At 39.7% G+C, this 21559-nt stretch overlaps 1 protein-coding gene across 1 annotated transcript in view; it reads right to left on the bottom strand.

The window, feature by feature from the left end:
• C10H12orf42 (chromosome 10 C12orf42 homolog) overlaps positions 1-20422 on the bottom strand; it is a 67302-nt gene extending 46880 nt beyond the window's left edge. The window contains exons 1-2 of the mRNA XM_033116773.1: positions 20381-20422; positions 18065-18173 (exon numbers count right to left, since the gene is read on the bottom strand). Of these exons, the coding sequence (XP_032972664.1) occupies positions 18065-18173; positions 20381-20422 (151 nt within the window). The remainder of the gene's footprint in view (positions 1-18064; positions 18174-20380) is intronic.
• Positions 20423-21559: the final 1137 nt, after the last annotated feature.

The following is a 21559-nucleotide window of genomic DNA, read 5'->3' as shown; positions in this document are numbered from 1 at the left end:
CGATGTGGATTTTGAATAAAATCTTCTTGGTCTCATCTTTCTGAAAAGTGTCTCCGGGACTATCCAGAATGGTTTATCACATCATATGCCACGTTGACCGAAGGTAGTAGGCAAGGATCAGTTAAGAGGAGGCTCTGAAATCAAACTTAGGGTTTGAAATGCTAGCTCTGCAGTGGACATAATTATATGCCGATTAAATGAGATACAGGAAAGAACTTAGAAGAGTTAATGACACCATTAAATAAATGTTACCTACTATGATTATCTCTATCTAATATTTCCAATATTGAAATAAATCACAGCCCAGCAGATGCAGCTTATAGCCACTGCTTTTGTGTGAATAAGTCTCAAGAATGTTCATTGACCAAATAATCTAATAACAGTATTCTGCCGTTAACACTTTCTAGAATAACAAATTAATTTCTACTTGGAAAGCATCATCTGCAAAACACATGGATTACGGTAAGCCTTTAAATATCGCTCAGATTCTTCAAATATGGCCTGCTACACTGTGTTTCTGTAAAACAAATTAGCTCATGTCATTGGTAAGTAAGGGATGATGTCAATATAATGCAGGAGTTTGAAAATCACATTTTGCATGTCTAATTTTTCCCAGTGTGTTTATGTGTGAACCACCAGGAAGAACAGCTGCATACAACCTGCCCTAATACAGCCAAGCACAGCAAGTTGCAGAGGAATAAAATTGTACAACATGCCTACTCACTATCCTATTCTTCTTGACTCAGTTTGACCAAGGGCTCTGTCCTACAAAGCTAATTGCACAAATCTAGCAAATCTTTATTCATTTCCTTATGTTTCCTTACTTTAAGCTACCTTAAGATTTTTTTAAAGCTGTATTTACTGTATTAGTTATTTATTAGGAATTCAACCCATCTTTTTAACAGTGTCTGTATTTTTGTAACATTTCAAAGTTGCGTGGGTTATGAGTGATCAGCCCCAGCCTTATTTTTTTCCCCATTTTTGTTCATGATTTTGTAGAACATGGGGTAGCTCCGAAAACCATAAGTAGTAGAACAGCAGAAATGGCTGTAACTCAGCTCTTCTCCTTTCCCTTTTAATACCCCTTCAAACCCAGTTCCATATCAACCTATCTCAGATTGTATACCAGGTAAAGAGACAACTCTTAATTGTCTATTAACATCTAGTACTAACTCCCAAGGGAGAGTACCTTTGACATTTGAAATGATAAATGGCTTGACAAAGCAATGATATTTCTCCAAATGAGCAGCCAGATACCAAGCAAAGGACTTCAGTTCTCACCCACGAGAAAAAAATTAAGGACTACTCCTCAAGAGTTTATTTTAAAAGCATGCGTCTGTAGAGAAAGCTGTGGAATTTCAACACTCAAGCGATAATAGCAAGTTGCTCAATAGCAAATGTCATTCCGTTTTGTAAAGGTTTTTTTTTAATAAGTAACTAGTACCTCAAAGCCACCCAGCATTTCTTGAGAAAGCAAGAGTCACAATGTTCAGACGTAATGCATCAGTGTCAAAGAAAATGGTTTAGGTGTAATGTAATGTACTAGCCCAGACTCAGAAGTAATAACTACTTAACATCCTATGCAGTCTTAATACACAGGGTGCTCTTTTTAGTAGGTTATGAAGTAAGCTTAGCGTGGTTACTTTTTGTAGAAGAAAAACATGCTAAAGATCAAGAATAGCATAAACCTTCTTATGCAATTTCACTATGTTCAATAGGTGGTCAGTTAATAAAAAAGGTAGGAAAGCAAGGAATCAAAGTATTTTAATATATATCTTAAATATTTTATTTTAATTTAAAACATATATTTGTGCATTTTTTTACCAAATTTTTGATGTAGAGCCAAAGCTTTTTCTTTGAGCATGGACCTGCTGATGGAGTTTTGAGTTCCCTTTCTTACATATATTTATTCATAATACGTATCTATAACCACCTACTTATAATTTCTGATTTTTCATTTCCTCAAGTAGAATGGGTTGCTTCCAGACAATCTGAGTGCAAATTCTTTTTAGAGTTTACTAATTTACTTCTTAGTTGTTACAGCTATCTTAATAATTTTAAGTCTAAAGATATTTCTGAACTGTGTGACTTAATTTTCAAAGAAACAACTCTCTTACATTTATATAGTATTTAATTGCTACACAATCATAAAAATATATACAATTGGCATAAACACATTAGGGAATAGACAACTAATTATTGGCAAACATACTAGTCAATTGGTGATAGAATTGGATGTAAAAAAATAGAGCACAGTTTTCTATAAATATGCTATGGGTGTCAGAATGTAATACAAAGGAAATGGAGAACATGGATTAACATGGAGGAAGCAGAGGGCCAATTAAGTAGAGTTTTGTAAGAGAATATTAACTGTAGTCTGGGAGTAGTTAAGGCTTAAGATTCTGGATAACTGAAACCCAGATGGCATGTTCCAGAAGCACTGATACAAAACTTTTTTTCTTTTTTCAATAGGCTATTGCATAGAGTTAAAAGACAGTATTAGAGAGTCTCATGTCTTTATGTAACAGAGAAGGAAATTATAGCCCAAGGACTTTCAGTGACTTGCCCAAAGTCACACAGGTGATTAACAGTGAAACCAGACTTTCTCACTACTGAGGAACCTTCCCACAATCACGCTCCTCTCTTTTTTGGCAAGGTATGTGCCCAGAAGGCTGAATGCGTCAGCTCAGCTCCCTCCCTCTTTGGCTCCCAGTTGGGTTTGGACAAAGGGAGGCACTGAGAGACTAAAGGATTGGAAGACAGAAAGCACAGTTCAAGAACCCATTCATCAATGGTGTAATTCCTGTCAGCCAGACAGTTCCAAGTGTCACCAGACACTGGTAACCACATCTGGAAATAGTAATGGTCTCCCATTGTTGTTAGTCCTGTGTGCCTTACCTTACACAAACTAAACCCTGCCCACCTGTCTGCATGTTGTCCCATCACTAATTTTCTGTGAAACCCTTGAAGTGTGCCAAATATTTCTTGCTGGATCCTACTGATACAACCAGTTATCACTATATAATCCTCCAACCATATTTTTTCCCTGCCCCGAAACACTAAATCTTCACTTTTTAAAATTTACAACAGGAATTTAACCAAATACCTTGATTTTATCTTTATAATTCAGAAATTTAACGAGGATGTGTCTTAGCATGGATTTCTTTGGGATTATCTATTTGAGATTCTTTTAACTTCTTTAATGTTTGGGTTTATGTCTTTACCAAATTGAGGAAGTTTTCAGCCATTATTTCTTCAAATACTTTTTTTTTTCATACTTAGAATATTCTTTAGTATAGCCTACTTATTTCACCAGAAAATGAGCTTTTCTTTCCAAATCTGTGGTCTGATATGATTCGGACGTATTTTTTGTATTAGTTTCAGGTGCACAAAACAAAGTAATAGTTAGACATTTATCACGTATATCCCTCACACAGTGTCAACCCCCTCCCCCCATCCACTACCCCTCTGACATCACACACAGCCATTACATTTCCACTGTCTCTATTCCTAATGCTGTACTCCGCTTCTTGTAAATATATATATATATACATATATATATGTGTGTGTGTGTGTGTGTGTGTGTGTGTGTGTGTGTGTGTATATATATATATATATATATATATATACACTTGTAGTTGACCTTCATTATTGTTCAGCTTCAGCTTCAGGTGTACAATGCAGTGATCAGGCATCTACAGCTTCCCTGAGTTGATCTCCCTAACGAGACAAGTGTCCATAGGATACCCTACAAAATCTTTACAACATTATTGATTACATTCCCCCAAATTAACTTTCGTATCCCCATGGCCATCTTGTGGTTACTGACTGTGCTTTCTAATCCCCTCACCTTCCCCCTTATCCCCAACACCCCCATCTAGCAACCCTCAGTTTTTCCTCTTTGTCTCCAGAACTGTTTCTGATTAGTTCATTCACTTATTCTTTTCTTTATATTCCGCATATAAGTGAGATCATATGGTACTTATCTTTCTCTGTCTGACTTATTTCACTTAACATAATGTTCTCTAGGTCCATCCATGTTGTTGCAAATGGTAAGATTTCTTTCTTTTTTATGGCTGCTTATACTCCCTTGTATAAATGTACCACAGTTTCTAATCCAGTCATCTACCGATGTGCATTTCGGTTGTTTCCATGTCTTGGCTATTGTGTATAGTGCTGCAATAAACATAGGGGAGTATAGATTTTTTTGAATTAGAGCTTTGGATTTCTCCGGATAGATACCTAGGAGTGGAATTCTTGGATCATAAGGTAGTTCCATTTTCAGATTTTTGAGATACCTCCATACTGTTTTCCATAGTGGCTGCACCAATCTGCAATCCCACCAACAGTGTACAAGGGTTCCCTTTTCTCCACATCCTCACCAGCACTTGTTATTTGTTGATTTATTGATAATAGCCATTTTGACTGGGGTGAGGTGGCATCTCATTGTAGTTTTCATTTGCATTTCTCTGATGATTAGTGAGGTTGAGCATTTTTTCATATGTCTGTTTGCGATTTGTATGTCCTTCTTTGAAAAATGTCTCTTCATGTCCTCTGCCCATTTTTTAATTGGGTTGTTTGTTTTCTTGGAGTTGAGTTGAATGGGTTTTTAATCAATTTTGGATATTAACTCCTCATCAGATATATCATTGGCAAATATCTTCTTCCATTCAGTAATACCCCTTTTTGTTTTATTGACAGTTTCCTTTGCTGTGAAAAAACCTTTTAGTTTGATGTAATCCCACATGTTTATTTTTTCTCTTACTTCCCTTGCCTGCGGGGATATATCAGTAAAAATCTTACTCCGGGTAATGTTTGTAAAGATTCTTCCTATATTTTCTTCTAGGAATTTTATGGTTTCAGATCTTACAGTTAAGTCTTTAAGCCATTTTGAATTTATTTTTGTATATGGTGTAAGGAGGTGGTCCAGCTTCATGTTTTTGCATGTGTTTGTCCAGGTTTCCCAGAACCATTTATTGAATACACTGTCTTTACCCCACCGTAAATTCTTGCTTCCATTGTCGTAGATTAAATGACCATACAGGCATGGATTTATTTCTGGGCTCTCTATTCTGTTCCATTGATCTATGTGTCTGTTTTTATGCCAGTACCATGCTGTTTTGATTACTGTAGCATTGTAGTATAATTTGATGTCAGGTATCGTAATACCTCCCACTTTGTTCTTATTTCTCAAGATTGCCGAGGCTATCCGGGGTCTTTTATGGTTCCATATATATTTTAAGATTATATGTTCTATTTCTGTGAAAACCGTCGTTGGTAGTTTGATAGGAATCGCGTTGGATATGTATATTGCCTTAGGCAGTATGGACATTTTAACTATATTAATTCTTCCTATCCATGAACATGGTATGTGTTTCCATCTATTTGTATCTTCTTTCATTTCTTTCTTTAGTGTCTTATAATTTTCTGAATACAGATTTTTTACTTCTTTGGTTAAGTTTATTCCTAGTTATTTTATAGTCTTTGAAGCAATCATAAATGGGATTGTTTTCCTAATTTCTCCTTCTGATGTTTTATTATTGGTATATACAAAGGCAACTGATTTCTGAATATTAATTTTGTATCCTGCTACTTTACTAAATTTATTTATCAGCTCTAATAGTCTCTTGGTGCAGTCTTTAGGGTTCTCTATATATAGTATCATGCCATCTACATATAATGACAATTTTACTTCCTCCTTACCAATTTGGATGCCTTTTATTTCTTTCTCTTGTCTGATTGCTGTGGCTAGAACTTCCAGCACTATGTTGAATAGAAGCGGAGATCTATTCACTGGCAACCTTGCCTTGTTCCTGATCATAGGGGGAATGATTTTAGCTTTTCCCCATTGAGTATGATGTTAGCTGTGGGTTTATCATATATGGCCTTTATTATGTTGAGATATGATCCCTCTATTCCCACTTTCTTAAGGGTTTTTATCATAAATGGCTGCTGGATTTTATTAAATGCTTTTTCTGCATCTATTGATATGATCATGTGATTTTTATTTTTCATTTTGTTAATATGGTGTATCACATTAATTGATTTGCGGATGTTGAACCACCCTTGCATACCAGGGATGAATCCTACTTGATCATGGTGTATGATCTTTTTAAAGTATTGCTGAATTCTGTTCGCTAATATTTTGTTGAGGATATTTGCGTCTATGTTCATTAGAGATATTGGCCTGTAGTTTTCTTTTTTTGTAGTGTCTTTGCCTGATTTTGGGATTAGGGTGATAGTGGCCTTGTAAAAAGTGTTTGGGAGCCTTCCGTCCTTCTGGATTTTTTGGAAGAGCTTGAGGAGAACAGGTGATAATTCTTTTTTGAATGTTTTGTAAAATTCACCTGTAAAGGCATCTGGTCCAGGGCTTTTGTTTGTTGGGAGATTGTTGATTACTGATTCAATTTCCCTGGTGGTAATCAGTCTATCCGGGTTTTCTGTTTCTTCTTGAGTTAGCCTTGGAAGGTTGTATGCTTCTAGAAAATTGCCCATTTCTTCCAGATTGTCAAATTTGTTGGCATATAGTTGCTCATAGCAATTTCTTAAATTCTTTGTATTTCTGTGTTATCTGCTGTCATTCCTCCTCTTTCATTTCTGATTTTATTAATTTGGGTCCTCTCTCTCTTTTTTTTAATGAGTCTGGCTAAAGGTTTGTAGATTTTGTTTATCTTCTCTAAAAACAAACTCTTGGATTCACTGATCTTTTGTATTGCTTTTCTGGTTTCTATTTCATTTATTTCCGCTCTGATCTTTATTGTCTCCTTCCTTGTACTCCCTTTGGGCTTATTTTGCTGTTCTTTTTCTAGATCCCTTAAGTGTGAAGATAAACTGTTGATTAGTGATGTTTCTTGTTTCTTTAGGTAGGCCTGCGGTGCTATGAATTTCCCTCTTTGGACTCCTTTCGCTGCATCCCATAGATTTTTGAGTTGTCGTGTTTTCATTTTCATTTGTTTCGAGATATCTTTTGATTTCTTACTTGATCTCATGGTTGACCCATTCATTATTTAGTAACATGTTATTCAGCCTCCATTAATTGGTGTGTCTTCCAGTTTTTTCCTGTAGTTCATTTCTAATTTCATAGCACTGTGGTCAGAGAAGACAATTGGTATGATTTCAATTTTCTTAAATTTATCAAGACTTGTTTTGTGGCCTAACATGTGGTCTATCTTGGAAAATGTTCCATGTGTGCTTGAGAAGAACGTGTATTCTGCAGCTTTGGGGTAAAATGCTCTGAAAATATCGATTGAATCCAAGTGGTCCAATGTATCATTTAAGGCAGTTGTTTCCATATTGATTTTCTGTCTGGAAGACCTGTCTCTTGTCAGATGTTTGTTGAAGTCCCATACTATGACAGTGTTACTGTTGATCTCTGTCTTTATGTCGGTCAATATCTGTTTTATTGCAACTCCCGCTTTTTTCTCATTTCTATTTGCATGAAATATTTTACTCCAACCCTTCACTTTCAGCCTGTGTGTGTCTTTTGATCTGAGGTGAGTCTCTTGTATACAGCATATACAAGGGTCTTGCTGTCTTATCCAGTCAGCCACCCTATATCTTTTGATTGGAGCACTTAATCCATTTACATTTTAAGTGATTATTGATAGGTACATAGTTATTGCCATTGCCATTTTTCAAATTTGTAGTTCGATTGTTTTCATCGTTCTTCTGTTTCCAGAAATCCTTTTAGTATTTCCTGCAATGCTGGCTTGGTGGTAATAAATTCCTTTAGCTTATTCTTTTCTGCGAAGCTCTTTATCTCTCATTCAATTTTAAATGATAGCCTTGCTGAATAAAGCAATCTAGGTTGTAGGCCCTTGTTTTCCATCACTTTTAGTATCTCCTGCCACTCCCTCTTGGCCTGCAATGTTTCTGCAGAAAAGTCATTTGATAGTCTTATAGGAGTTCCTTTGTATGTAACCCTCTGCTTTTCTCTTGCTGCTTTTATATTTATCATTAACTTTTGCCATTTTAACTATAATGTGTCTTGGTGTGGACCTGTTTGGGTTAATCCTGGTTGGAACCCTCTGCACTTCCTGGGCTTGTATGTTGGTTTCCTTCACCAGATTAGGGAAGTTTTCAGACATTATTACTTCAAATATGTTCTCTATCCCTTGCTCCCTCTCTTCGCCTTCTGGTATTCCTATGATGCGCATGTTGTTGCTCTTGATGTTATCCCAGAGGTCTCTTAAACCATCTTCATTGTTTTTTACTCTTTTTTCTCTTTTTGTTGTTCCATTTGGGTGATATCTGCTAACTTGCCTTCTAAGTCGCTGATTCGATCCTCTGCTTCATCTAACCTGCTGGTAATTCCTTCAAGTGTGTTCTTTATTTCAGTTATTGTATTCTTTAGTTCTAACTTGTTGTTCATTATGATTTCTCTATCCTTCTTTATGTCATCACTAAGCTCCTTAAACATTCTTATCATCAGTGTTCTGAACTCTGTCTCTGATAGGTTGGTTACCTCTGTTTCATTTGGTTCCAATTCTGGAAGTTTCTTCTGTTCTTTTATTTGGGACATGTTTCTTTGTTTCCCCATTCTGGCTGACTCCTTGTGTTTGCTTCGATGTATTAGGTAGATGCCCTAGGGTTCTTAGTCTTTGCTGGGTTATTTTATGTAGTATGTGTCCTTTATATTTGACTTGCACCACTTCCTTCTTCTCCTCTGTGTGTGATCCAACGGTGACTCTTGTGTTGTGTATATTGTCCTGTTAACGTTGACCTTTAATTGCTTTTAGCTTGTGAGTAGGTGGGATTGACTCCTAAGCTGACTAGTTGTGAGACTTGGCTCTGCCCACCGCAGGGTGTTCTGCTGCATGAGGGTTGACTACTTAAATGAGGTTTGACCTCTATGGGCTCTTATGCCTGTAGAGAAGTCCCTCTGGGTGTGTCACTTGTAGGTCAAAACCGGTAGTATTCTGGTTTGGTCTGGAGTTGGCCTCTGGGTATGTTGAATCTTGTGCCTCTTAAGCTATGCCCTGGTTTAGGGCAATTTCAGAACAAAGCAAATCACCAAGCACAACAACAACAACAACAACAACAACAAAGAAAAAACCAAATACATTTACATGTAAAAACAACTGATAACCCACACTCAACACAGGGAAAGATATCAAAGATATAAAAACAAAACAAAACAAAAAAAGCAGCGCCAGTCTTGGCTTAAGCCCACCAAGTAATCTCCAGGTTGTCCTCTGCTCTACCAAAGAGTCCTCTGTGTATTGTACAGGCTGAGCCAGTCACCTGGTACCCAGAGTGACGTTGGAACTGCAGATTTAGATGAGTGGGGCTAAGGGGTCTGGATGGTAGTTTCTACAAAGTCAGTGCAGTTTCTGCTCTTGCCTGCACATATGTGCACTGAGAGTAGCACCACCAGCCCTGTGCCCAGTTCTCCTGAGTCTTAGGGCACTTCTTCTCTGTGTGTGTGTGTATGTGTGTGTGTGTGTGTGTGTATGTGGTGGGTGGGAGATTTCTGAGATGCTGAAAGCCGGGAGCTGTGTCTGTTGCTTACTGCTTATCCCTGGGAGTGCCTCCGCAGTTGTATTTGCCCCGCCCTAGGCAGGCCAGAAAGGGTGGGGGCTGGGGATGGAGGTGTCTTCTCTCTCCCAGCCCAGCCATGTCACACTCTTCCCGCAGGCCAGAAAACGTGGTGGCTGGGGGTGGAGGAGTCTCTTCTCTCCCAGCCCAGCAAAATCACACTCTTCCCAGCCTCTTCCCTGAGTCAGAACTGCATGCCAGTCTTCCCAGAGCCTGAGCACTAAGGCTCCTCTGTATTCTGACACTACTCCTCAGTTCAGGTTCCCAGTTTAAGTCACTGGAAGGGTGGGGATAGGATTGGGAGAGTGGGGAGATGGGCCCAGGTATGGAGTTCACGTCCTTTGTCCGATCTAGGGCTCAGTTGGAGGTCTCAGCTGAGGTTATTGCCTCAAATGCTGGATATGCTGCCCCATCGGTGGGAGAGATCAGCTGTGGGACTCAGGGAAAGAGCCCACCTCCTGGCTTTTGTGGTCTGTTCCGTCCTGGGATCTCGTGCGTCTCTGCAGCCACGGATGTGGGCCGCGTCTCCACTCCACTCCCTTCCCTCTTCCCCTGCTCACCCAATTTGCCCACCTTCAAGTAATCCTCGTACGAGTCTCTTAGCTGTTCTGTGTGATGAGCAGAGAGTCCTTTGATGGGTTACAGATGTTCCGTTTGTGGTAAGATCCGGAGGAGAACTGAAGAAGTCCACCTCGCTGCCACCATCCCTGTGATGTCAGTCTTCAAACACTTTTTCAGTCCCACTCACATCTTCTTCTGGGACTCCAATAATAAAAATGTTAGCACTTTTGTTGTTTTACATTCCTGAGAATGTTCTCTTTGTCAGTCTATTTTTCTCTCTGTAGTTCAGACTAGATAAATTCTATTGGTTGTCTGAATACTTTGATTTTTTTTAAAAAAAAGAATGATGTGATGAAATCTTATTTAAAAATATTTTTTCTAGGTATTTTCCTAAAAATTAGTAACATAGTTTACTTTCCAGAGCTCTTCATATCACTATGTTCTTATTTTTTCAGATCCATATTTAACCATCATTTTTGTAGGAAGTGGCTCCAAGTTTACCGCCTTCACAGTCACTTTCACAATCTGTAACTGCATTGCTTATATAGTTTAGTAGTTGATTTTCTGCTTCCTTGCCTAGAAAGTCAGCTTTAATGGAAAGGACTATACCTTGTTCGTTACTAGTTTGCACAGAGTAGGTAATCAGCAAACAATACTTTGAACAACAACAACAACAAAAAAAATGAATAGATCAGCTACCCCATATATTTGTTATACCCCAAAGAGAAACAACTGGCATGTTCCACATGGTTTAGTGATGGGACTGAAGTTGGACCAAGAAAATGGTAGCACATGTGAACACAACCTGGAGATTTGAAGATGTGTAACTGCTAAGAAGGGGAACCACTGCGGCTCCTTTTTGCCCAGATGTGCCTAGAGGTCTCCATAAAGTAAACCTTCACTGGCATCTAAAAATTACTTAAATCTTGGGGCGGCCGGATGGCTCAGTTGGTTAGAGCGGAGCTCTTAACAGCAATGTTGCTGGTTCAATTCCCACATGGGATGGTGGGCTGCGCCCTCGGCCACTAAGATTGAAAACAGCGACTGGACTTGGAGCTGAGCTGCACCCTCCACATCTAGATTGAAGGATAATGACTTGGAGCTGATGGGCCCTGAGGAAACACACTGTTTGCCAGTATTCCCCAACAAAAAGTAAAAGTAAAAGAAAATAAAAATTACTTTAATCTTAATTTTAGTCTCTTGAGGAAATACTGAAAAATGTTCAGATTCATAAGGCACAACAAATTCCTTGAAAGACATTTTCCAATTCTCTTCCTCATTTTCTCCCTCTCCCTCTCCTGTTCTCTTCTCTTCCTCTTCCTTTATTTCTTCACTTCATGCTCTCTTATATAAATAGCAGCTGAACCCTATTTCTCTACTTCATTCTCCCCCATGCCAAGTCCCCCAAAGCCCTCCTTCCCAGGAGCTCACACCACAGGCTCCCATGTCTTTTCTTCTTTGTCCCACTTGACATAATTTTCCTTCTTTTCTTGTTCTTGGTACTTTTCTGGTTGTTCGGTTTTTCCAGTTCTTTGTTCACCTGTAACCCTGATCTGATATTAAATTCCAAGGAGCTCACTGGTGAGGGCAGAATTCTTTTTTGCTGATAAATGTAAAGAAGAGACCAAGTGAGTCGAGGCAAAAGAAACACTTCTCTCTTTGGATGGAAGGCAAGGGATGAGGGTGCTGTCAGGAAAGAGTCTATGAAGAAATAAAAATAGCTCCCTTCACCCCATCGTAATGGCTCTCAGACATAAATAAGTACAAGATGTCAAAGTACCTGCATATGTTGATGTATTTCAAGACTGCTTTTTCTCCCCTGTTACTAGCTGCTCTCTTATTCTCCATCTATTTCACATAGTAAGGATTCAATAAATTTGTTGTTTTTTTCTTTTCCATGAGGTTTCAATTGGGGCTTTCCAATATGTGAGTGATAAAAACTATGAGCTGTGGGCCCAAATAAGAAATTGTCTACCATTTTATTTTGCTGTGTTTCCCCAAAAATAAGACCTCACCAGACCATCAGCTCTGATGAGTCTTTTGGAGCAAAAATTAATATAAGGCCCAGTCTTACATTATATTATATTATATAAGACCTGGTCTTATAGTATAGTAAAATAAGACTGGGTCTTATATTAATTTTTGCCCCAAAAGACACATTAGGGCTGATGGCCCGGCTAGGTCTTATTTCTGGGGAAACACAGCAACATTTTTAAAAAGGTACAGTTCGTTAAGAAACTTACAGCATAGCCTAGAAATATACACCTAATTGTTACAGGCTTGATTAAACAAGGTTTAAGTGAACTGGCTTCTGCTGCAAAGGTGAGGGTCACAGATTTTGAAGAGCACTGGATCTGAGTTGTCTCCACTCTACCATTTAGCCCTGGCATGAACTCCAGTGAGATACTGAATATCTCTGATCCCAGTTACTTAGCCAGAAAATAGAGATAATAATATGAATGCCTTATAGGGTTTTGATGAGGATTAAATGGGTACTTCGTGTGAAGTATTAAATCCATGCCTAGCACACAGTCACCTTCAACAAATGTTAGCGTTGTTCAATTAGACATGGACCCATTGGTCTTATCCCAGAAAACAGGGAGGCATGGGTTTAAGAAAGTTAAACAAGTTAAAAAGAGTTAAAATCAACATATGTGTCTCTAACCAAGGGCCTTACCTAATATCTTTCAACACGCACTAATTGCCTTTAATTTAGTTCTTGCTCTTGTTTACATGTAAAAAATTCTAATGTGCTACTCTTCACTCATAGCAAACTAGGCAGAGTGTAGGGTCCAAAAGACACCCTGAGTTTTCCCCCAAGGCACAGAGCTTACCATACCGGCACGAACAAGAGTTTTGTATGCTGAGAAATTCAGGGAGCCTACCTTCCAGAGGGTTGGACCAATGGACCAACGGCCATAGTACTCATAGAAAATGCCACTCCTTTTGTTCCCTCAGAGTTCCATAGAATTTAAAAAGGGGCGAGGAAGGGAGCAAGTACAAAAGCTAGGAGGCACCAGTCAGTGAAGGCCACTGTGTTTTATTAATCCATGTGATTAATCCAGCATGCTAAGGAAGATTCTTTACAGAATCGAAACTTGCGTGGTTTTGATCCACATGGATTAGAAAACACTATTGCATTCACTTGCCAGTGCCTCCTTTGCTTTGGCTAGAGCTGTATTCTTTGCAGTCCGGTAGGAACAAAAGAGAAAGAGCATTTATATGAGGACTAGGAACATAGGCACTTTGACAAATGTCCTTTTTCCCCTCCCCTCTGTGAGACGCTTCCTGAATTTCCCAAGAACTAAGCCCTGGGTTTGTATTTGCATGGTTTCTCCCTAAAAGCCAAACAACTGGAAATTGCCCCCCAACAAATGCAGATTTATGTCAACCCATGAAAAGTGGTTTTTACCAAGGGATGGGTGGATGACAAATCCCACCCCAAGCTCTTTGCAAGAAAGTGTTGAGAATGATACAGAAGCATTCAAGGTTCCAGTGGGAACCACCATTTCTTCATGAGGCTAAGTAACCTGAAAGAGTCCTGTCAGAATTCAAGAGTTTTCTCACAAGTTTTAGTGGGAGAGGAATAGGAGTCTTTAGATATGGCAAAGAAAGAGCAAGAAAGCTTCAGGGAAATGGAGAAGGAGTTATCTGAGCAAGGCCAAGTCAGGCTCCACCTGCCACAGTCAGCAATAATGTGATTCTGAAAACTGGCAGGAGGTATGTCTGAACAAACGAAGACATTCTGAAGCAATTGCATCTGTTCTTGTTATCCGTGGGAGGAGTAAAAGCGAGGCTTCTCCAGGAAGCCCCTGTGGTCTGTCATACAGCGGTCTCCGAACGTGGTGAGACTTTTCCAGACAATGGATTATGCTGAGGATGCTCTCATTGGCAACAGAATGGTGGCGTGGGTTAGTACTCACAGAGACCTTCCCAAAGCACATCCAGGGACAAGGGAAGCACCTGACGTTGAGTTCTAGAAAGAAAGAATTATGGCTTGCAAGTGAAATTGGGCTAGTGCAGGAGAACAAGATCCCAGGTCGCTCTATCACCTTCCTGCCCCCAGCTCCCCATAGATCTCCAAGCTATGATCCCTAACCCTAATGCAAAGACTGAAGCCAAGCAGCAGGAACCCTGCCAGTGACATGCTGAGACCACCTGGTTCTTGTCAATCAATGGAGTGCAAACAAATAAAAAAGTAAAACTTGAAAAGTTATGAGGCCTTCCTGTTAGAAATAATTTGACACTCCCCTTCTTTTTGTTATGGGTCTCCCCAATACCCAGTACAGTGCTTGGTGCAGAGTCAGCATTTAATAAATATTTGTTAAACAATATCATAGACCTCAATACCAGCCAGTTACCTTGCCCTTTGGGTAAATTCCTAATCTCCCTATTAAATTACAAGATCTTTAAGGACAATTACCCTGACAGATCTATCTGTGTTTCCCCCAGCAGTGAGCACAACACTCAGAACATGGTAGGCTGTCAATAAGTGGCTGTTGAATAAGTGGTCCATGATGCTTATGTGCAATCTCGTCATACGGGTCTCTGGAGAGCATGATTTGTGTTTGTGCATGTGCACATATGTACGTATGCAGTCTTGACTTTACATCTGTATTGGTGTATGTCTGGCTCTTAAAGGAGAAGCACCAAGGAAAATAAGCTTTGGTCAGTCTCAACATTCCCATTTGAAAAAAAATTATTTCTATAACATTCTGCTGACTAACCATCTAGGTTCTCATTAGTTGAGTGAAAAGATATTTTTCAATGGAGAATAGATGATCCAATTTCCTCCTTCTTTTGCTTTATAACAGAGGAGACTGATCAGAGAGGTTAAGAAGCTTGCACAAGGTAACACATCTGATGACTGAGTTAGGTCTCACTTCCTCTTCAAACCTCAAGTCCAGCAGCTAAGTTTGAGCGCTATGACTCTAGAAAAAGTTGTTGTTGCCAATGTTCCCAAGACATCCTAGTTGTTAAATCAAATGAGCATTCTTAGTACATTTCTTATTTGTCTTTCCTTAATATTTGATGCCAATTAGCCTTTCCCTCGTTTTGAAATCCATGACCTCCTTTGAATGTTCTAACAGTAATGTTAATGCTTATTGGGCATTTAATATGGACCAGGCACCATTCCAAGAACTTTAACTATATTGTGATATTTATCTGTCACAAGAAACCCTAGGGGTTAGATATATTAGTATTCCCATTTTAACTTAGGGAAACTAGAGTGAAGAGAGGTTAAGTAACTTGCCCGAGGTCATACGACTAGTCAGTGGTTACCTTGGAATTCAAACTCAAAAACCTAACAGCAGACTGGGCACTTCTAACCACAGTACCCTTTGTTAGCTGCTGCTTTTTTCTAATTTTTCTAGGCCACATGCCTCTTCAACTTCTCTCCTTTTCATAACCCTTAAATATTATTCCTTTGCATTCTAGTCTCAGCCCTCATATCTTCTCCCCTCTCTTGATCATCTCACCTACTTCCAAGACTTCCTTAGGATCTCGTTATGATTCCATTTCTTTTTTCCAGCTCATACCTTTATTCTAAGTCACAAATATATACATGGCCATTTGAATATCTGTGTCTATTCAGGTCCATTAGAATGGTCTCCTTTCCTAACTTTTACTCAGCTAAAGTCTTCGTGTCCACTTATTCAAAACAAATATCAACACAGCAAGTAATTTAGAGCTATCAGAGCAAGCCACGTACTTATAAACTGTGACACTTCTCCAAATGATGCGCATACTCTCCACAAGATCCACGTATACCGAAGCTTGATGCCATACATTTTCCAGATGCTGACAGTGCCAAGCAATTATTTTCTCTGTTCCTGCATTGTATTTTAAAAAGAATTAAGAGGCTGGTATTTACTTTTATTGAATTGCATCTTGGCTGGAACTAAGCTTCAATTACTCTTTCTTTAAAACCAACAACAGTGGACTGGGTCAAAATTTTGAAGACTTTTAATACATGCCAGAAAAGCTGTAAAATATGGTGTCCTGATTATTTTATTAGTCCTTCTTGGGAAATCACTACGGTCCGTCAAAGCAAACTGGCTAAATAAAGGTGTAATCATAAACTATATGACTCTCAAGTTATAAGAGAAATGAAAGCGGACGCTTTCAATGTCCTGCTGTGGACAGAGACCCAAGTTACAGTGTGAAGTGAAGACTGCAAAGTAAAAAATACTGCTTGCTGCTCAGTTCTATTTTCTCATATACACACTTTTATTTGCTTAGAGAAAGTGTGTAAGGATTCCCAAGAAACCAGAAAAAGTGGTTCCTTGGGGTTGGGCGGATAAGGCAGATTGGAGCAGGAATGAGAATAAGCCTTTCCACCTCTTTCTAGTTCTGGTTTTTGAACGATGTGATTGTATTACCACCTCTCAGTTTCCAAATTTTTGTAAAGGAAGAAGAGTACGAGTGGTTCCACACTGTGATTCTAAAAAGGCCCCATTAAAATTGTATTACTCTACATCCTTTAGATTATCATAAAATCAGCAAAATCTTTCAATGGCTATGACATCTATACACATATAACGAATTTTATTAACATGCAAGTGCAAGTAAATAAATACATTATAAAATAATGCATCACCCAAACAAAAATGTAGCGGTCATCTGCTTTATCAGTTGTCCTAAAAACTTCATTTTCTTATAGGTAGGAAATTAGACATGCAAGTTCACCTACCCTTCCAGCTCAAGGAAATCGTCCAAGGTTGGCAGAATAATCTATGGTGCCAGTATTGTATGGACTATAACAATGCTACCACACATCATTTCAGCTTGACACAAAATGATACTTTTTGGTTGCCCCATATTAATTTATTCTGCAAAACCATCCCTCCCGTTCTCACCCTGCTCCCCCCACCACACAGACAAATTTTGTGTAATTTAAATGTAACTGTTAGGGTTCAATGCAAGCGTAACAAAAGTTGACTGTTGTGCTCTGTTCCCTTATATACCTGGAATGCGGGACTCAGCTTCCACTCCCCACACAAGAACGCAGGACATGGTGAGGCCAAAAAGGAACACCCGCGGAGCCATAGATAGGGGAGTCATACCACTATATTCCTGATGGCCACTGGTCAAGACACAAAAGCAAACATCCGCCAGTACCCCAATGAGGGGTCTTCCTGTACCCCAGTCTCACTGGCAGCCCGGAGAGACACAGGAAGTAGGTTCAACACAATCCGCAATCCACAATCTGCTTGCTAACCGCAATCCGCACTTGCTAACCGCACTCATTAGCCAACATCTGCCGTCCGCTTCTCTGACAACCAATCTACCCCCTAGCAAAGCCATGGCAATTATATTAGTGGCTAATGACTAACCGGTAACAGCTGATGGCCACCCAGCCAAAGCGGATGGCCGTCTGATTACAGCTGATGGCCATCTAATAACCGAGCCAGCACCTTTCCACGTGAGGCCAAGAGCCTGGAAACTGCACTCCTGGCTCTGTCCCTACAACACCCTAAATGTTTCAGGAATAAAATGAGACTTAAGATGACCAATCAGAGTCACTGGATAGGAGGTGGGGACTGTTATAAATGTAGAGCAGCAGAGTGTCTTTACTTTTGAAATTATAAGCTCTAAGAATCATACAAGCCTGTATCTACCAGGACCATTAATTGCTATTCATTCTGAAAATAAACCCCACATGAGAATTAAGTCAACATGGAGATTTTTAAAAAGAAAAAAGAAAGAAAATCATGATAATGTTGGTGAGTCCTGGATCCAGCCATGCTTTGAGCCAGTCCACCCTTTGGACTTACCAAGTTCATGATCCAGTGAATTCTCTTTTGTTGTTATTTTGAAACACAATTCAAGTGTTCTTCAGTAGAACCTTCATGCTTTTTACCTGTACATATTCCAGAGTTTCTTTGGAAACCTTTTATCAAGGTTTGAACTTGGTCTTTACCATGAACTTGGTCTTTCTTGGGATTATTTCTTAATTTACCTGGGAAATGCAGGAAACGTAGGCTGCTAACGTTAAGAGAGTCAGAGAAATTCTTCATGTGAGCAGTGAATCTGGAACAGGGCAAGGCAATTCTCTCATGACGAGGGCTGGGCTGCAAGGTAGAGGCAAAAATACACAAAAATCAGGTTTGTGGCTCCAAAACGATCCATGCCACCCGCCATTTTAACTTCCCTAAATGAATGATATTTTAAAAATATTTTTGCTTCTTTATTCTTTAAGTGAAACAACCCTAACACGAGTGCAGTTGACTCCAGTTACCTATACAGTCACACCCTTCCCATATGTTTCACGAAAGTGGCCAATTATTTCTCTGTTCATTTACCACATTTTTATTGCATTACACTATGTGCCAGACATTGTTCCCAAAATGGGATATAGTAGATAAGGTCTCTGTCCTCATGACATTGACATTCTAGCAGAGGTGACAGAAAAATAAATAAATATATCTGTGATATACCAGGTGGTGATTTTTCTATTGCTAAGGAAAATAATAAGCAAAGGGAATGGAAAAATGTTGAGGGTAGTGTAGTAATTTATATACAGAACTAAGAGAGGACTTCATGGACAGGGTGACATTAAGGCAAAGATTCGAAAGCATAGAGGGCACAGCCATGTGATTTCCTGAGTGAGGATTATGCCAAGCACAGCCAGAGTGTCAGAGGTCAGAGAGACTGGGCAGAGGGAAGCAGGTCAGAAGATTGCGGGTAGGAATGCCAGTATCGACTTGGGCTTTGCCACCTTGAAATAACCAAACTCAACATATATAAAAATGAGAAAGAGACCCAAAGATATTGGATAATTAATAAGAAATAAAGTCATAAATAAGGACAATCTGATTAGATTTTACTTTAAAACAGTTCAGCAAACATGTAGCCAGTACCAACTGCCCATTAGTGTTTATGTGTAACTTTTCTTATTTGGATATGATTGGACATTATTGTTTGAATAGTGAATATCATTCTATGTATGGTATTGCTTGGATATTATGTGTTTAAGGTGGTGTTAGCCTGCTAGGTTTCTAAGAGCTCAAACCACACCTGCATGAGGGAGAAGATCTTGCCTAAGAGTTGAGGTTTTCATCTTGCCATTCCCCACAGTTGTGACATTCACCCAGCCCCACTCATTCCCTGAGGAAAGGCTTGTATCTCAAGCCACAAATTTTAAACTGAGTGGTGGGACCTAGGAGGGGACCAGAGTAGGAAGTCTCCCTTTGCCATAACTACTGACCAAGGAGGGAGAACAGAATTGCAGGGATGAGGCCTACAAGGATATATACCTCTTACAAGGCAGAAAAAGAGGTGGAAACAGAGTGACCTAGGCCAGCTGCATTGGTGACAGTGTGTGGGAGATTAACTGAGGAAGGGTCACTCGTATACCTTTTGTCACGCAGGGACTCTGTTCCCAGTCCCCACACAAGAACACAGGATATGGTGAGGCGAAAAAGGAACACCAACGAAGCCATAGATAGGGGAGTCATACCATTATATTCTCACGGGCGGCTGGGTTGGAGACACAGGAAGCAGGGGCTACAGTCTGCCATCTGCTTCTCTGCCAACCAACCAACCCACACCCTAGCTTAGCCACGGCAGTTATATCAGTGGCTAATGACTAACTGGTCACAGCTGATGGCCAACTAGTCACAGCGGATGGCCATCTACTACCTGAGCCAGCATCTTTCCACATGAAGTCAAGAGCCTGGAAACTGCTCTCCTGGCTCTGTCCCCACACCTTCATAAGTCTTATACTGAGCTTTATAAGTCTTTTCTGCTGCCAACATTTTCCTTACTTCTATGCATATTTGCTTGGTCTTAAGTAAAGTCTTTTTGGAAATCATCTTAGATGAGCTAAGAGAAATAAATGAAAGGAAGTGGCATTCTACAATCGTAAAGAGAGAGAAGCAGTAGTGATAGTTAGAACCTAGAAGGTCCCCCTGGACTGCCCCTTTCACCCCCAGATCCACTCATAACCAAATGCTGTCAATTCTACCCTTTCCGTGTCCTTCAGACCCCCTTCTCTCCTCTACAGTCCTCCTGCCTTAGCTTCGCTACCTGTTCCCTGCTGCAGTTCACCTCAGTGGAATTCTCTTTTCGTATTCTCTTTCTAAAACCCTATAAAATAAATATAATAGTAAATATGGCACTCACCTTCTTAATAGTGTTCAGTGGCTTCCCATCATTTAAACAATGGTTCTCAAACTTTACTGTGCATGAAAATCACCAGGGGAACACGTTAAATGCAGATTTTGATTCAAACAGTTGAGGGTGGAGTCCAGGAATGTGTATGGTTGACAAGACTCACAGGCGAGTGATAGAAGTAAGAAGTGTGGCCATGGATCAGCATCGCTAACATCACCTGGGAGCTTGTCAGATATGGAGATTCTTGACCTGCAGAATCAGGGTCTGAATATTGCAAGGTTCCCAGATGATTTGTATGCACGTTAAAGACGTAAAACACACTTTCACCTAAAGAATAAAATACAGAATCTCTTCCATGGTATAGGAAGCTGCTCATCACCCACCATCTGTTTATCTCTTCCCCCCTATTTCACAGGGCTCTTTCTGTGACCTAAATATAACAAACTAGGGAAACTGGGGCACCAAAAAGCTGAAGCAGTGACCCCGTCTTCTCCCATTTGGTAACCTCAGTAACTGACACAGGCATATCTACTACCTAAGATATGCTCCCTTATTGACACACGCTGAGTCAATCAAACCAGCTGAATTTATATTTAAAAACACATTTTAAAATACAGTATGACATTCATATTGTATCTTTTATCAAGGTATAACTGAACTGGAATGAAGAAGAATGAACAGAGAAAATCAACTGTCAATTTTATGAGCTCAGATGCTTTTACTCCTTAAAACACTGAACATGTCACCATTGGGCAGGGGCAGGGGGTGGGGGACATTTAGTCCTGTCTGCGAAGTCATTGCTGTTCTCAATTGATTTACTACCTGAAGTCAAACCCATGCTCTGTATATTAAAGCACAACCCCCACCATTTTTTTTTTTTAAGAAGAGCAAACTTTCACCACAAAGATAGAAGAACAGTAAATATTGATCTTCTTGACAGACAGTGCACCTCACGCCACAGGCCACTCAAGCATCTGCTCATGACCACCCAGCCCTCCCGTTTGTGGGGAAATAATGCCAAGTGGCCTCCTGTGCTATCGGCTGCACATTGCAAATATTTAAAAGAAATAAATTTCTCTGAATGAAAAGCACCTTTCTTTGTTCTCCAACCCCCCTCTCCTCCCAAGTCATGTTGATTTTGGGGCTATGCATACTGCCAGCACCTGTACTTTTCAATTGTTTGCTTGCCAAGATCACTGTGGTTTTCTTACTTGGTTTTAGGAACCATTGTAAGTACAGTAGCCAATGAAGGTGTATTTTCTTTCTCGCTTGGCAATCTGTAGGGGAAGCATCAGCTTCAGGACACCTAACAGCAAGTTTAATGAGAGAACATGGAAAGAGG

The sequence above is a fragment of the Rhinolophus ferrumequinum genome, chromosome 10 (assembly GCF_004115265.2).
Source record: "Rhinolophus ferrumequinum isolate MPI-CBG mRhiFer1 chromosome 10, mRhiFer1_v1.p, whole genome shotgun sequence".
NCBI lineage: Eukaryota > Metazoa > Chordata > Mammalia > Chiroptera > Rhinolophidae > Rhinolophus > Rhinolophus ferrumequinum.
The sequence above is the reverse complement of the archived record's forward strand: the minus strand, read 5'-3'. Positions and strand labels throughout refer to the sequence as shown.